The sequence below is a fragment of the Diospyros lotus genome, chromosome 2 (genome assembly GCF_014633365.1).
Source record: "Diospyros lotus cultivar Yz01 chromosome 2, ASM1463336v1, whole genome shotgun sequence".
Lineage (NCBI taxonomy): Eukaryota > Viridiplantae > Streptophyta > Magnoliopsida > Ericales > Ebenaceae > Diospyros > Diospyros lotus.
The window spans coordinates 6,128,787-6,146,664 of NC_068339.1; the positions used below are offsets into that span (position 1 = coordinate 6,128,787).

The window sequence follows — 17,878 nt, forward strand, 5'->3', positions numbered from 1 at the left end:
GCGAAATTATTTGCAATATCAAACACACTGCCCATTAAATCTTTAATACATGAGAGGGAAACCGGCCAATAATGATCAGTCTGACCCGGTCGTTTGAGTGGGCAAAATATTTACTTTACCCTTGCTCTCACCATGGGTGAATTGGTCGGTGGAAGGTAAAATAGATACTTTACCCATTCAAACAATTCATTCGGACAGACTGAATATCACAGTTTCTTCTTTAAAGGCCAGGCATTCCCCCGTTAATGGGTTTATATGCTTGCTGCTTATCTTTTTTTAAGGATATAAACCCGAAAATTCAGATCTCTTCCAACATTTGAAAGGTAAAAGAATCAAGTTCTTAAATTCTTGCCTCGCAATTTCTGTGCTGTGTCAATCATCAATCCACAGTTACAGTGGTCAGCAAGCTACTGGAAGAAGAAGAGGTAGTCTCTGTCATCACTGCCTGTTCATGCTGAGACCTCCTGTATCTGGCAAATAGACAAATGACGGACACAATTCTATTCTCTTGCTCTTTTGAGATGCCCTTAGAAGAAGTTGATGAAACACTGGGAGAAGAACGCTTGAAATCTGTTGTCATCGCCTCCTCGTAGGATAAAGTACTGCCAGAATTGCAACCCTCATCTGTTTCCATTGATTTCACTGAGGATGAGTGTAGATCTCGTTGAGAGCCTTGTCTAAGCTTCGCTAGTGTAGCCTCTACAGTGAAATGAAGATAAATCTAGTGAACACTTTGGGAGTTAAAAGTTATAGCACCAACAGTTAACATAAAGTCGCTCTTTGCCGAAAGAAAATTGGACGATATTAAATCTATTTGCATCAAAATAACTATATGTGGTTACCACTTTGCACATATTTGTAACTTTGCTAATAAATTCTGAAACTCTTCACAAGCATCCCAATGTATGAAAAGATATCCCTAGTGTAAGAAGCTCCCCGCTTTGTCAGGTCAAGAGAGAGTCTAATTTGTACATAAGATTATCTTTCCTTATTTTGCAAGGAAACTGCTAATGTACTTGCAAATTACCAGCTTAGACATAGAGCCTTATTTTGTTGCACAGCAACATAGTATGGATTAAAGCGTAATTTAAGCAAGGATTCCTCATTAGTCGCTAGTTTTTGCACAATAAGGGTGGAAGAAGAGGGAAAGAACTTAATGAAATGTAATCAGACCCATTCACTAGTTAATTTACATTCCAAGTTTCTGAACATCCCTATTCCCTCTCTTCCTATTAACAGAGGCCACTGGCCCCTGCACTGAGGTCCTTTATGTTGGAATTAATGGGTCTTAAACATGTGAATTGGAAGAGTCTCCAAGAGTCCAAATTGTAAAGTATCCTTTAATATGGGAAAAGAATCCCATGTTGTGATGCGCTCTAGTTACTAAAGTTGACTTCCAAGAAGATAGTCAACTATTATCTGAGTGAGAGTTGATTGTCCAAGAGAGGCTCTCGGTTAGATTGACTCTGCATAATAGGCTCTCAACTAGGTTGACTATAGCTTTGCTATAGTTGACTCTGGCACACTGAGAGTCAACTATAGATGCAAGGAGTCAACTCCCAGTCCGGTTTTTGGAGAAAATTCTCCAAAAATGTATGGTCGAATGGCTCGATGACATGACAAGCAGACCAACATGGCAATGATGTGGCAGAGGCATCCAGGAGGCACGTGCATGGCATGCCTCTGTGCAGTGGGGTGTCGAGTGGATGCAACCGTTTATACTGACTGCGAATAAGTGGACACATTCGTTCAAATGTGAAAGGTACATGGTAAAGGATGCAAACTTTTAGAAGAAAGTGCAATCTACACCGCTAGGTTGCACCCAAATCTAAAATGATGCAATTTAAAGATCCAAATTAATCCAGGTCAAACAACATAACCTTTCACAATTGGACACTTAGAAACTATAAATAGGACCCCTCTAATTCCATTTCCATTATTCAAAAATCAATTTGAGTTTATTGATTTCGTACATTCCTCCTCCAATATACTTTCATAATCCTCTATTACTTCCAAGTACAAAAGATTCTAATCTCTTTCTTCCAATCAAGAAGAGTACAATCAAGTTTGGTTTCGTCCGACAATATTAGTATTGTGATATACTAATTTTTGGAAAAAGTGATATATCTTGGGAGATAGACGTCCATTGGTTCTTTAGCACCATTGAGGGAGCAAAATTTATCTTAAGAAAATTTGTTTCGACGTATATCTCACTTCAATCCAATTCTATGTTCTTTTTCAAAATCTCCTTTCATTATATTATTACATTTCTGTTTTATTGTTAATGTGCACATTTTTTAGTCAAATTCAGATTTAAAATAACACCTTAATGGTGCTGTGGCAAATAAGTCATGAGCTTCACCGCCCAGATTTCAAAGCAATAGCTCATTTCGCTTTCTCCCTCCCTCAATTTTTTCCTTGAGAGGGAAAAGACCCATATATGGAGAACACCCCCATTAATTTCCTCGTTTTTAATTGGTGTCTCCTGAGTCTAGAATCTAGAATTAAGGGATACGAACCAGAAAATAGCAATCTCAGATATCTGACCACTATCTCTTTCAAGTTTCAACCGTATTTCAGGCGAGATTTTGATTTACTTCTATCTTTCCTTATTCATTTTCTTCTCAATTGGCTGGTCAAGTTTTAAACCTCAACTCCTAAAAACTCATTTCTTGTCTTCGACCAAGATCGCACACAAAACACCAGAAGGTCAAGACACCAGGAGAGAGGCGGAAAACCTGATCGAGGTTTCCATGAAGCACGATGGAAAACCAGATCAAGGCTCACTATCCAAAACTCGTGGCATTAAGCCATATCAAGGTCCAATTAGTAATACTTCTATCCCAGCTAGTTTGTCTGAGATCTAGGCTGCAATAAAATTCTGAGTTCCATTTCTTGATTTTAGTCCAGGGAATCACCTCCCCGGACATTGCCACACACACACACACACAGAGGGAGAGAGAGAGAGAGTAAAACTAACTGTAATTTTGTTACTTCTGTCATATCCAAAATAACTGGTCCTTGATTCATGCTCCGCAGCTAACTAAAAAATAGCAAACAAACAAATTCATCCCTGATTGACAGACCAAGACAGTAAAACATGCTTGAGCTGTGTATGTAACATGCAAAGCGACCAATAATAGGGATTTCATGTACTGAATTGCAAGATTCGTTCGAAGAAAAGGAAGCACAATCTTATGCCCAAGTAGAGAGAGTAAAGTACCGTAGATGGAGAGAGAATCGTCTTTGATGATCTTTGAAGGCGGCCTCTCCAGCTCCAAGGATTCCAGCGAGCTAGACGATGGCCTCACCCTCCCGAACATTTTCCTTCTCTCTCTCTCTCTCTCTCTCTCTCTCTCTCTCTCTCTATATATACATATATATATGCACGCGCGCGCGATATATACATATATATATATATATATATATTGCTGGTTTGAAACTTTTGGGGGCCATTAACGCGGCAACTAGGCTATCTAAAGGAGCGGGAGCGCGCATTTCGCAAACTTTCGTACTGGGCCCTATATTGCGCCTAAACTAGGCCCAATCCTGTCAGGCCCGCGATCCAAAATCTCGCCCCCAACAAAGTTAAAAGGCATTGTTTAGATAGATTTTAATTTTTACTTTTTCTGTTAATTGGGTGCTTCGTTTAAATGTTTTTAATGAAACCAAATCTTAATTGTACTAAATTAAACAGAGTATATCAACTTTAACTCGCTAATGCTAATCATTTTAACGGAAAAGCAAATAAAAAATTTTAAAATAATTAAAGCCTTGCATAATTATTTCCTTCTCCTTCTTTTTTTTTTCATTTAACTTCCATTGCTCGGGATTCTAAACACAGCAATAATAACTATTTTGTTGACAAGTAAGAAAACTAAAGGAAATATAAAATGAGTAATAATATTTTGGTCAATGTGAACGTCAAACAATTAAGTCGAATGAGCAAAATGTCCATTTTTCTCCTACTTGAATTTAACAATCACACTGATGGATAGACTCAAATAAGAGTAAAATGGACATTTTTCTCCTTTTGTCTCATATCATTATTCCACAAAAATACCACCTCTCTTAAGTAAAAGGTATAGTTGCTTTCATACGCTAAGTGGAAGATCCGAGGGCGGTGAGCTATGGCCATCTGGATCCTACAAAGAAAGGTAGGAAATGCAACTTTGATATATCACAAATTTCCATTCCAGTAATCATCATAAGGATATATTTGTTAGCATGAGTTTTGACATTTTACTTACCCGATAATCACCATATGGATCGTGAATATCTATCTATGTATCGGGCTACCCAGAAAAGAGAGTGAACTGTTAAGTTATATCCTATCCTGTAATTTCAGTACATCAGCTGAAAGGCAAAGAAAAGAATTGCATTTCGGCAACTTGCTAGTAGGATTTTCTATTATTCATTTAGTAGCTTAATCCTCTTCCAAAGACTGACATTCCAAGCCAAAGCATGTATGTATTCCTCCTGTCCTGTACCACAACTCCTACAACAGCCTACAGGAGCAGAAGAAACCTGAAAGGCCACAAGCTAGGTCATTAACATGATATACAGTCATCTCAATCAACAATCTACGGGAAAATAAAAACAAAAATAGAGTGATGGAATCAAGTTCCACTGTATTGATCGCTGGCTGGCCTGTTTGCTAGACTTTTTGTTTTCCTTATTATCAGAGGAAAACACCAAAAAAATAAATGAGGCTTGAGAATGAAAACAAGAAAACTTTTCACATTTTTTAAAATTCTTCTTCATTCTTCCTCCCTCCTACCTCCTTGGTATTATTGGATCCAGCGAGATCCCTCTGTGGCAACAAGGGATAATACGGAAGGGGAAAGAATGAAAATGAAAAATAGCAAACACAATTTTGAAAACAAACCAAAATTACCCAGCAAGATGTTAAGTTTTCATTCCTTTTTTTTTTTAAATGAAAACAAGCCAAATAAAAAAATAAAAATCAAAACTGAAAGCTCTGCAAACGGCCTCTTAAAGATCCAAGAATGGAACAACCAATTGGGCATGAACAAAAAAGATGGGAGTGAGCTACAATGCATAAAAAGCACAGATAACATGCATCATCATTCCAACTATGTCAAAGATGATCAACATATAAGAGTATGCTACTTACAAACATCACTCCTAACGTGTTGATAGTGACAAAATATAGGATTGTACCTGAGTTTCAGGCCAAATCTGCTCCCATATACATTGCACTTCCTCTCAGCAAGCCTATAGATTCAAGGGTTAAAATAGGTTTGCTCAGTTCCCTATCCTGCTGCGTTAATTCACACAAAAGGAAATTGATTAAATATAATTTATTTATCAGCTTCTTAGTAGCTTCCCGCATAGAAAGTACCCAAATAATAGAGGCCTACTATGTCACACTTGAGTGAGGAATTTTAATTGTCCCCTTCAGCAGATCCATTGGTTTATCAATGCTCTTGGCCGTAAGTGTACTTTCAGCTGAATCTAGTATTCGAGAAGCTTGGAGGGCCATCTCAGCATGGAGTTGCAAACATGTTACAGCCAACTGAGATCAAATTGTGTAAAATTGATCATGTTAGCATCAGCAATTAAACCTTCTTATCAATTTAAATCAGCTATTTAAAGCAAAATAAGTTGAGGAACATTATGTTAAAGCATAAGTAGCGCAAGCAATAAAAAAGATGATCATTGCTTATTCAACTGGAATCTCTTTCTTACCGTGTAGCAATCTCTATCTGTGTCTGATTCGGCAACATGAAGCGCCCATGAGCGCACCCACTCTAGACCTTTAGAAATTTCATGGTTTCTTTCCATTAAGGAAGATGCCACGAAAGAGGGATGAAGAGCCAACAATATGCACGAAGCTGCAAAAAGAACAGATCTTCTGATATATGCTTCTGCGTGATGGCATATCTCCCTGCACAACGAGTACAGAAATTCAGAAGGCAAACAAACAAAAACATTGTGTTTTCTCACTGAACTGAGAAAGAGAGAGAGAGATGATATAGTTTTACATTTTATGCAACTATTCATCAAATATAATTTTGTTTTATTCTAAGGGCGTTGTTATTAGCTTTTAAACATTTTTACTAATAAAATCATTACCAAAAACTAGTTTTTTAAACAGTAACAAAATATTCCACCACACTTTTCTAAGTTGGTTTCTTTTTTTAGTTTTTACTATATTCTAGGCCAATTTAAAAACATATATATATATATATATGATGCCAGATGTACCCTTAATGCACTAGAAGCCATATCAACAGTGAGTACATTGAGCTTCCATCTTCCACCAATAGGAGAAACTCCCATGGTGCTGCTATATGTAAATGAATATATGTGTTTAGTACCTAGAGCTTAACATATCCAGCAAGGGGAAAGCCAAGGCAGATGCTTCTGGGTGCATGGCTATGCATTTCATACACACACCAAGCATATAGATAAGCTTCCCCAGGACAATAAAATCCCTACCAATCAAGTCAACACCATGCCTTTTCTTATCAAACCCCTGCATAGCTGGAAGCATAAACGCTGCTGCATACTGAGGAAACTTATTCTGGGACAATTCCATCTGATTTCCTTGTAAATTTGATGACCTGACGCTCCACCGACGTGTCTTCCCTCTCTTGATTTGACCCCGTCTAAGGGGAAGTTCTCTCTCATAGGAGTATGACCAATTCAATGGTGTTTCTATTCTTGATACCTCTTTCCAGGGACCAGCTCCAGGAGGCCCTATGCTACTTGGCATAAACCAAGGTTGAGTCTCAGAAATGGTTGATATGAGGTTCCTTGACTGATGTTTTGGTTTCATGATCTTACTATTAGCAAGCTCCTGTGCAGCATCTGCCATGACATCCAATATCAAAATCCGCTGGCTGACATCTACATTAGGTGAATATAGGAGTTTGTTGAGGCTATCAAGAGATTCAAATGGAGACATGACAACCAATGCAACCAGGGATCTTTGCCTCTTTTCTTCAGCTGATTCTTCTTCCCCTTCTATGGTTGAATCAGAGCAACGGGCCTGTATAAGAGTTCTGACCAGATCACCTGCTACATACCTTAGCTCATCAGGTGATGCACGAACAAGCTTTTCAGCAACATCAAGAGCCCTTTCAACCTAGATAAAAAAAAAAAAAGAAGAAGGCGGGAAGCAAGGCTGATTATCAGGGAGGAACAATTTTCTTTCCAAAACTTTTAAGCAACTGCTTTATAGGAAATGTAATTTGTTTGTAATAAAGTTAATGATAGCTTGCTGGTGCCAGGGGGATAAGGATATCTCTTACAGCTGTCTATTAAATGGATAAGATCATGTATCATCATATGTGGATTCCACTAAGGTAAATATAACAAATTGTATCAAGTTTAGGATCTGTATGGAACACTCTTGCTACTAGAAATTTTGATATAGAAAGATAAGCAACAAGCTCAGATGACTTACACCATCAGCTTCATCAGATTTCCTAAGAGCTCCAATCACATCAACCAAATGTGACAATTTTCTTTTCAAATCTGTGTCATCGTCTGATAAGTCATATGGTTGTAAAGATGAATCACCTGAAGTTTCAGAATTCTCACTCACATCATCATCCTCCTCTTCTTCTCCAACAGAATATGCTTCATTATTCAGTGCAGCTGGATCAATAATCTCATCAGGATCAACCAACTTAAATTCAGATAGTTTCTTCTTCCTAGCATTGCCACTGCCACCCACCCTACTACTATTGGCTGCATTGTTAAACTCTTCTGGTAACAAAGAATTACATGTTTTTTCCTCGTTAATATCCTTATCTATGCTTTGTGAGGTAGTCTTTGTCCCTTTCTCAGGGGTTGCTAACCCAAACTCCCAGTCAATGGTCTCACCAGTGCAGTTGTCATCAAGATACAGTGGATTTTCAGGGTCTATTATTCTAGAGAATACTAAAGCAATACTACTTGCCATTCTTCGAACCAAATGGATAGGACTCGCCAGCCTGCCTGTAGCAATTAGGAAAGGATGTCAGACAATTCCAGTTTGATATAATATAAGTGGCATTAAAAGCAGGGAACAAGAATTACAGCTAACTCCTTCCAGAATCGACCGCATCACATCCTTGGTTGCATCTAGATCTTCTTTTGACATCTTCTCTAGCGAAAGACCAAGGGCTGATGTTACATCTGAATCAAGAATTAAGGGCTACAAACCAGAAAATAGCAAATTCCCAGAGATGAATGAAGCCTACCCTCAAATATCTGGAATGTTTGAAAGGGGAAGAAAATATCTGAGGAAATAAATTGTTTCTTCTCTGAATTTGAAGGGGCAGGGGAGGGTATTGGCAGATATTACAGCATACTGGTAAACATAAACACTTTTTCCCAGCATCCAAATCATAGACAATTAGAATTCTCTATCAGAGCTCAAGATCAAGGATACAAGCTTGTTGCTCCAGTGGGGCTGATTGCACAAACTCTTTCTTAGCCCATACCACTGCAAGATGCTGTGCAATGTCCAAGAGACTCCGACCTTCACGACCTTTTGTTGGCAAAGTTGAATCAGGAGGGAATTCAAGGACAGCAAATTGGAGAATCCATCTCAAGCAACAGACGGGAAACACTTTCCAGAGTAAAAACTTTTCAACAAACATGGACCTAAAAACAAAATCATTGAAATTTAATATTAAGAATGGGTAAAAAGAATAAATTGTTTCTTTCAAACTAATTAGAAAAACAAAACCATATTTGGATGGGAAAAACAAAACCAATTAACCTGGTATTCATTTCCACATTAATCATCAGGGTCCTGGTTGTCAAATATTTCATTGGCATTAAACAGAATAATGAAGTTCAAGAAAGGCAGTGCTCCACACATGTGAGATGATTGATTTATTATCTTGTTTCCTTGGTGGTTGGTAACATGGTGCAAATGTGTAGATTAATAAACTAAATTTGATGCCAGCAAATACTCTTGGTACATTGGATGTGTTTTAGAGTTACTAAATGGATTTCAAGTGCAATGATGAAGCAAAATACAATCATTCAATTCCATTGCGAGTAAGTCATATAGAGTGAGAGCAAAGAGAGACCATAGCAAGAGTGCTGACTGACACAAAGAAAATGCAAATACGCATTTTCCCTCACCTGATAGTGTTTTGATGTTCACAAATCTGATGGAACAACATCCAAAGAATCCAGTAAGCTTCAACATCAGTAACATGTTCAGCAGCTAGCCAATGCAATAGCTGTTCAGACAATCTTTCCACAGCATAAAGGTCTTTAATTGCTTCCATCAACACCAACCAAAATCGAGAACCTGGCTTTGTCTCCAATACTTCATTACCAATCACACCATCATTTGAGAATAGGGTGCTTCTTACATGCCTAAGAACATGTGGAATCACTTGATTTAACAGCACATCTGCAAATAGCAAAAGATGATAACAGCTTTTAACTAACAAATAAACTGGCTGGACAGCAGAAAAGAAAAAAAGTGCACTTTATTTAATGGATAAACAAATAAATAATACATAAAAACCAAATACCTGCAGACCCTCGTCGGCAAATGCGAGCAAATGATTCTCCAACAAACTGTATGGTACCATCCATGTCATTTCCATTGAAGATAGATTCTTTATTGCATATATTCGCATCCCATTCTTCTGCACCAGCAATAAATTGCATGGTAATCTGCTTAAAGAACAAGCTGAAGTATGCTGGTGAAGAGTCAACAATACTTAGAAAGGATTTACAGTAGAAAGAATGATGTAAGAAATGATTATGATGAAGAATTATGAATTGGACAGGTCATAGTTAGTCCCCTCCCAAAGCATGAAAGAGATCAGAATTCAGAAACCTATGCCATGGAATCCTCTATCACCCAATGATCATATCCAGTCAAAGTTTTCCTTTTTAGGAATATTAACAGATACCTAAATTGGTGTATTAAATAGGCAGTGAAAAAAGTCAGACGATCAAGTTTTCAATGTAACCAGTGATGGTGTTTGCTCAGTATGAACTCTAGTTTAAGTTTAGGAAGTACATAAATGTCACAGGTCCATGTCAACACACACACACAAGCATGTAGTTGAAGATCTTGAGTACACAAAAAAAATGTGGATACTGAGATGAAAGAGAATTGGACTTCCTCAATTGTGCTTTGTCAGGGATAGATGTCACAAGCTGTGCCACCCTAGAAATTGTTGAACTACGTGGTCCAATGCCAATATCTTCAGCTTGACAGGATCCACGAAATTCTCTAGCCAAGTGGAGTATGCCATCATTCTCAAGCAAGCAAAGTGCAAGAACTCTGTAAGATATATAGAACAAAAAAATCAAAATATCAACAAATAACATACTAGCAAAGTGCAAAGGTTTTTATCCTGACCACATGTTCTTGTTACAAATCAGATACACATTCAACATCTCAATAAAATAAGATTTTTCGTTATCAAATTATATGCATCTGTAACACTCCAGCAAGATTTGTGTTTTTGCAAGCAGTATTCCTGTTATTCTTCACGAAAACTATAGTACAACAGCAATTATAAATGCAATAAAGATAATGCAAGCTTCACCTTATTTTTACTAATTCTCAGCACATCTAAGAAATCCACAGAGGAGGCTCAAACCTAGTAAGTTTATTAACCAATACTTAGTAAAATAATACATTAAATTGAAGCACAGTTCATACAGTAATAAGAGAAATGATGTGCAACATGAACTACACAGCTCATTCATCAATTGTCAAGTACAGCACACCACCAGTGGAAGATGTCAAGCAAGTTCAATGACTAACAAATAATTTTTTTTTATATTACCTCTCAACATTTGAATGCACGGCATTAATATCAAGACTCCCACTTCCATTTTTCTGTAAACAAGGAACTACAGTCTGAACAACTTCCATCATACACCCATTGACAAAGAACACATCATATACATGTCTCCTTGCAGAAAGTGGGAAACAAGCTAGCCAATTGGTAGCAACATCTGCAAATAAGAACAATTCGTATGAGCAACCTTGGGCAAGAGTACATAAACCTACAAAATGAATTTGGGAACAATAAATAGAATAAAGAATTAAAACTCCTCTTAAGCATGTGAGTGAGCTAGGAATATAGTATGTCAAAATACTTGAGATCAACCAACTTAAAGCAATATATAAGTTAGCTAAAGTAATAGAATGAAAAAAAAAAACAACAAAGGGATTTGAGCCAAGTGAAATGCATAAAAACAAAAGATGCTAGCAAGGACGGAGTATTTCTTGAATTTATTCAAGGAAGTTGGAGAAATGATGATACCAATATGTTACTGTGGTTGGACAGCTTATGTTATGCCCAAGGAGAATAAGCCCGACAAAGGCTACATTGTACTCTCATAGTTGACCATAAAAGTTAGAGCTAATTGCTGAGAAGAAAACTAAGGGGGTTGTTTACTCTCCGAATGCCTCCAACAAAAAACTGCTTGTTGTTAGCAATCAAAAGATTCAATTGTAAAATTGGATGTTGTGGGGATGATGATCTTGACATCTTGAAGCTTGGAACTCCGACCACGTTAGTTCTGTTTTGGACAAGAGGAGCGTTACTTAACTCTTTCTTATTCAGACTGCTGTGCTAGAACTAGCCATGCAGGGAAAGACATGATAGTTGTGCTAGGACAGGAGCAGGGACAACTCTTGCTGTTGGGAATCCTATCATGGATAAATCATCTCGTTCAATGAAAAGTACGGATGTGAAAAGCATTCTTTAGCATTAATTCAGACGACAAGTAAAGAGCTTGATTGCCAAATTGATGAGGAATTCTTAAGTCTTCCCTATGTTGGATTGAGATTGTTCCTGCAGGGGTATGCCCATCTCGCACCAGATGAGTTGGCAGGACGGTGGCATTGTCATTAAAAATCTTCTCTGCTCTTGAAAAACATGCAATCCTTCTTGCTAGAGTAGAGTTCTCTTTAGCTTAGAGAAGAATAAGAGGGACCTAAATATAGATATTTGGAAATTTTAAGAAAGTCAACTCTCTTTTTTTTAGTAACAAAAGGCCCTATTCTTGATTTTAGGAAAATTAATCAAGGCATAAATTAAGGTGGAAAATTAATTATTTTATTTTATTTCCAAATTAGTTTTTCGTTTTCTTAGTTTCAATTATTTCTTTTTTCTACATACTACATAGGGTTTGACCACAATATAAAAATCACTTGGATGTATTCTACAAGGTAATCTTGGATTGGTTTTGAAATTGATCTACAAATTTGAAAATTATTCCCAGTTTTGATATTCTCTTCTAGTAGTTAAGATTTTAGATTTGTTCATAATGCGGTCGTGTTCTACAACAATTGGTGTCATAGTATAAGAGAAAAGAAAATTTCAAATAAAATAAAAACACACCTTCAAATATGTTTATTTTCCTTTTCCTTTTTATTTTTCATTAGATGATCTCCTTACCATATAGCAAAACCCTAGCCAGGGTAGGAAATGCAGCTCCCTGGTAGAACGCCAACCACCAACGACTCCTCTCATCTTCAGAAGGTACTTCGGCACCGAGCACCTGAAGACATCAAAATCATTTATAATTTGAACACAACAACAAAAAAAAAAGAGTAATCAACACAAAGTTCTTAAATCCGTTCCCAATGATTTGGTAACTTCAATCATAGATGCGCACCTCGTATCTGTACCGCTGAGCAACCACGCCTATACCCAAATTCAGGACTAATCAGTCTCATTCTAATTCACATAAAGTAAAACTGAAATTGAAACAATTTCAGAACAAATAGCTACAAAACACTAACCTTCGTTTGGTTGCCAAGAAAACAAGGAAGAATGGGAGAAATAGCTACTAAAAACTCGAATTAGGCGTTTTGGTTGGGAACGGACCTGAGAGGGCACGGGAGTCTATAGGAAAGAGGAGGACACCGAGGGAGTAGAGGGCGCATATGACTTCGTCAGCGTGCTTGGCGCCGTCGATGGCGGCCGTGACTTGCCTGACCTTCTCGAGAATCGCTTTCTCCATCTCTCTGCTTCTCTTCTTCCGATCATCGTCTCCCATGATGGCTACGCTATTACTGTCTCTGCCGCGATGAGCTTCATGGCTCCATTCGCCACTGGAACCTGCCAAATAAAAATAAAAATTCATAATTAATATTTAAATTATAAATAAAAACTTTAAAAAATATATATCCACACCTTAACAAATGAAAATTATAGTTTATATTCAAATTGTAGGTATTAACTCATTTACATTATCTTAAATTATTACCATATTTTTTAAGATTTAAAAATAAAATAGGAAAGCAAGAAAAAAGAAGAAGCATTTCTAAGTTTATCTTAGCTTCTTTTTTTAAAAAAAAAAAACTCTTTAATTTTACATTGCCTCCCCCTTAAAAAACTTGTCATAAATTTTTAACTTAAATAATATCCGTAATTTAAAAACTATCAATTCATTAGTAGGACATTTATATAATTAGCTTAGAATTATAATTAATTAGAATTTGCTATCCCAAAAACCAAGTTTTAAGAAAAGGCTTCTTGAATATTAATAAATTTTTAATTATTACTAATCTTTATATATATAAAAGTAGGATAGTTTTGAGAAAATAAATTTTTCCTCAAAACTTGTATAAATGATTTACAATTAATACTTATTATATTAATAATTTATATTTTATAATTTACATTAATAATTTAAATCTTTCAATTGATTTGAAATAATAAGTAATAATAAATTTTTCTTCAAAAACTTGCATCAATGATTTGTATTTAGTACTTATTACATTAATAATTTACATTTTGTAATTTACATTAATAATTTAAACCTTTCAATTATTTTGAAATAATATGTACTAATTATTATAAAATTAATAATATATTTTAAATACACGAGTTTTTCAATGCTAATCATAAGTTTTTCAATACATTATTATGTGAATATTAAATATTTAATTAATTCGTCAATCAATCAAAAATAAATATTATTTATGAGTAATATGAATAAACACTTAAACTATTAATTGAGTCACATAAAATTGTTCATTTATATAAAATTATATCTTTATATAATATAATATAAATATTATATATTATATATAATATATAGTAGAATAGTATGCAAATATTTCTTCCTTCCAAAAATCTGTCAAACTATTTTTTACATCTAAAATTTGTATTAAACTTGCATAAAATTTTCAATGCTATTAATTAATCAAAAATAAATATTTTCTGTTAGATCTTCTCATCAATTAATCTGTCAATCAATCAAAAATAAATACTATTTATCAGTAATATGAATAGACACTTAAAGTATTAATTAAGTTATAAAAAATTATCTATTAAATAAAATCTTATCTTTGTATAATATAATAATATATAATATATTATATTAAAGTACAGTAGTTTGCAAATTTTTGTTCCCTTAAAAAATTTGTCAAATTATTTTTTGTCTCTAAAATTTGTATTAAATTTGCATGGGTTTTATGAGAAATATTAATAGACAACTTAAACTATTAATTAAGTTATAGAAAATTGTCCATTTATTTAAAATATTATATTTATATCTTTATTCTATATATATTTATATAATATTAAAATATGATAATCAAACAAAACATTTTGCCAAGTGTCAATCAATGGTGAATTTTTTTCCCTAAAAAACTGGCATTAAATTAAATATAGTGATTAATTAATTATTAATTACTTTGATAATTATATTATAGTCTTGAAAATGTGATATCTTAACAAATTCATACAAAATTATTTAAGGTTGTCAAATGCTTGGGTTTTTCAATGCTAATTAATATTTAAGGTATCACATTTTTAAGACTATGGAATAAATCAAAATTCATATTTTTAAAATTTTGTTATTATTGAAAAAACTTATTCTTACTCATATTTAAGAATTTTAATTTATATTTATAACTATAATATAATAAATATAAAATAACAAACGTCTTTGAGTTGATATATTATAGATTTTATAATATTTATTTATAAATAAATATAATATAATAAATAAAAAAATTATAAATATTTTATCAAATCACCTATTTAATGTGTTAATTATTTTTTAACACATTGAATGGTAGTATATTGAATTAAAAGTGTACTTAATTAACATATTGAATAGCGAATAATTAATTAAATTTAAATTTTGATAAATAATTAAATATTTAAAAAATATATAATTATCGATTCTATTAAAATTATTTAAAATAACAAGTTTATTTTTTTATTTTTAAATTAAACCCTTCCGTGTATCACACAACGTCATCATTAGTTAACAATAAGAGAAGAGCATTCAATAAGTTTAGATTACTAAATCTATAACCTGAGACAATGTTAAATTTAATAATTTAAATATAATGATAGTTGGTTGAAATTAAGGCAATCTCTCTGCTTCACTTCTTATTATATTATAAATGAATCATTCTATATTTTTAATTTGTCTTGAAAAGTATGCATGTTCCAACCCACACTCCTTATTATTCTTTCTATTTCACTCTCTATTTTATTTATTTATTTTTATAAATTTTAATTTAATTTATTTTATTTATGATTTTAACACATACATAAAATTAATAATTAAATATATAAAATAATCACACATAAACAAAATTAATAATTAATTAAATATACAAAATAATCAAATACACACATACACAAAATCAATAATTAAATACACCAATAAATTCCCTCAACAATTCTTAAAAATACACCAAATTCTTCGTACATACAAAATATATGCAAAATACTATATATATATATATATACACATTAGAAATTGCAAGTATTTAAAGGAAGAAGTCGACGTTGCTGTTAGAGGAGGGAGTTGCTACCGTCGTCGCCTACACTAGTTATCCCTATCAACACTATTCCTCGAATCTAGTGCTATATGTAATACCCTAAGTCACATTAAATAAATTAAATTAATTTAGTCTATATGATATTAAGTTTATGTAATTAATTTGGTTTAGATTAATTATGTTTATATGATTAGCTTAAGTATGTATGTGAAATATAAATAAATGTATAATTATGTAAATAAAAATAGTAAGATTAATGTGATTAAATTATAATATAATTTAAGATTAAAGAAATCATTTTATGTAAATGTAAGTATATATGTATATCATGTATATATATATGTAAAAAAAAAAAATCTGAAAATCGGATTGCAGAAGCAGTGCGCGGCTAGAGCGTGGCCGCGCCTGCAAGTTGCTTCTTGGGGGTAAAGGAAGGGTTTTAAATGCTGAAATGACCGAGGTATGGCCTCTGGGACGCGTGGTTGTCAATGGGGAAGTGAAGCACGTCGAAAATGGGCTATAAATAGCCGCTCTAAGACTGCCCAATCCACCCAAAAATTTCGAGGCTTAGATCGGTCGATTGGGAGAGATTTTGTGAGATTGGAGAGTAGGGTCTTGATCTTCAGGTTGTGGGCAAGCATTCTAGAAAATTTGGAGGTCAACGAAGCAGTGGAGAAGGAGCAATCAAGCTCGCCGGAAAATCGTAAACTCGCCGGAGCCGCGACTTCAAACAACGAATCGAGGTACCAACTGTTATTTTTTTGAAAATTTAAAGCCATAATCGAGTTATGGGGGTCGAGTTTAAGGGGGAAGGAGGCTTCTTTCGAAGCTTCGTGCACTGGCAGCGTCACCGGCGACGTTAGAGCCGCCGAGGAAGATGACCGGAAATGGGGGGTCAGGCGCGTGAATGCACGCGCCCGCGGTTGAGGCAAGGGCGTGTGCAGCCCACGCGCCCGTTTGAAAAGAAAAAAAAAAGAGAGTAAAATTTTGATTTTTTTTTATTAAATTTGAAATGTTGTTTATGATATATTGCTGCACGCGCCCGTTTGAAAAGAAAAAAAAAGAGAGTAAAATTTTGATTTTTTTTTATTAAATTTGAAATGTTGTTTATGATATATTAGTGAAGCAATTTTCTAGAAATACTAAAATTATTATGTAATTTAAGTAGATTTTTCTATTATAGAAATAAAGAAAAAATAGGATTTTAATTCTGAAAATCCCAACAAAATTTCAGAATGTTATAAGTATTATTTAAGAAATATTAGTGAAGAGAAATTTAATAAATTGAAAGATTAGGTAATTATTATGTAATAATTACATATTTAGCTATTATGAAATAAGGGAAATAGTAGGAATTTAAGTTAGAAAATTCCAAGAAAATTCTAGAATACTAGGAATATTATTTAAGGAATATTGATAAAGAGAGATTAAATTTTTATGAAGCTTAGATAATTATTATGTATTTTGAAGAGATAAAGCTTAGGAGTAAAATACAAAAAAATGAAAGAAATTATGAAAAATTAGCAAATGGTGTTCTAAAAATAAATCTATCCTGTAGGGGTCCTTGTGAGCAAGTAGATTAAGGGATAGCCGCTTTGCACGTAATTCAAGACAAATTAGTTGTAAGTATGCTGGCTGAATTTAATACAGTTATAAATGTAAATGCTTTTATCATATTGGCATGCTATGATATGAAACCATCATGTAGACTGCATCAATGACATGACTATGAAATGCATACATGCACAATGATACTGTTGATCACATACATATGTGGCCGTAGAGAGTACGAACTGACACCGCTGGCCTATCAAGGGTGTACCCATACACCCCGGCTTCGAAGAGGTGGCCGCTAAAATGATAGGCAGCATGAGGGGTGTAGTTGACACCTACGATGAAAGACATTGCATATACTCATAGCATTACATTTGGTATTTTTACTTAGATGATTCATTATTTAACATGGGTTCGCCCCTGGAACATTCAACGTTCCAGCCGGGACTTGCAGAGATGATTCAGAGAGCGGTGATGTGTAGTGACACGAGACATCAAGATGCGAGTAAATGTACCATGTTATAATATGATTAGTTTAAGATTTATGTATATTGTTCCATT

At 34.2% G+C, this 17,878-nt stretch overlaps 1 protein-coding gene across 8 annotated transcripts; it reads right to left on the bottom strand.

Moving 5' to 3' along the window:
• Positions 1-13,067, bottom strand: LOC127795278 (uncharacterized). Of its 8 annotated transcripts, none has more exons than XM_052326858.1 (16): positions 12,843-13,067; positions 12,631-12,659; positions 12,411-12,513; positions 10,788-10,959; positions 10,091-10,276; positions 9,513-9,673; positions 9,112-9,388; positions 8,408-8,622; positions 8,053-8,151; positions 7,436-7,971; positions 6,345-7,114; positions 5,713-5,911; positions 5,385-5,539; positions 5,185-5,238; positions 4,251-4,527; positions 3,421-4,145 (listed from the first exon to the last, which is right to left on the bottom strand). In XM_052326858.1, coding segments are annotated over exons 1-14 (3,075 nt in total). In that variant the 5' UTR covers positions 13,015-13,067; the 3' UTR covers positions 3,421-4,145; positions 4,251-4,527; positions 5,185-5,237. The 8 variants fall into 8 exon arrangements, with proteins under 8 accessions (XP_052182823.1, XP_052182822.1, XP_052182816.1 ...); XM_052326857.1 differs by having other exon boundaries at positions 5,185-5,281; XM_052326859.1 differs by having other exon boundaries at positions 5,366-5,539.
• Between the last annotated feature and the right edge of the window lie 4,811 nt (positions 13,068-17,878).

Bases quoted from the DNA above. Each gene is read 5' to 3' on its own strand.
- LOC127795278 (XM_052326856.1), bottom strand. From the start codon at position 13,014: ATGGGAGACGATGATCGGAAGAAGAGAAGCAGAGAGATGGAGAAAGCG. The intron at 7,972-8,052 runs GTAATTCTTGTT...TAATTGCTACAG, and splicing joins GATTCTGGAAGGAGTTAGCT to GCAGGCTGGCGAGTCCTATC. The intron at 5,540-5,712 runs GTAAGAAAGAGA...ATTTGATCTCAG, and splicing joins CAGATAGAGATTGCTACACG to TTGGCTGTAACATGTTTGCA.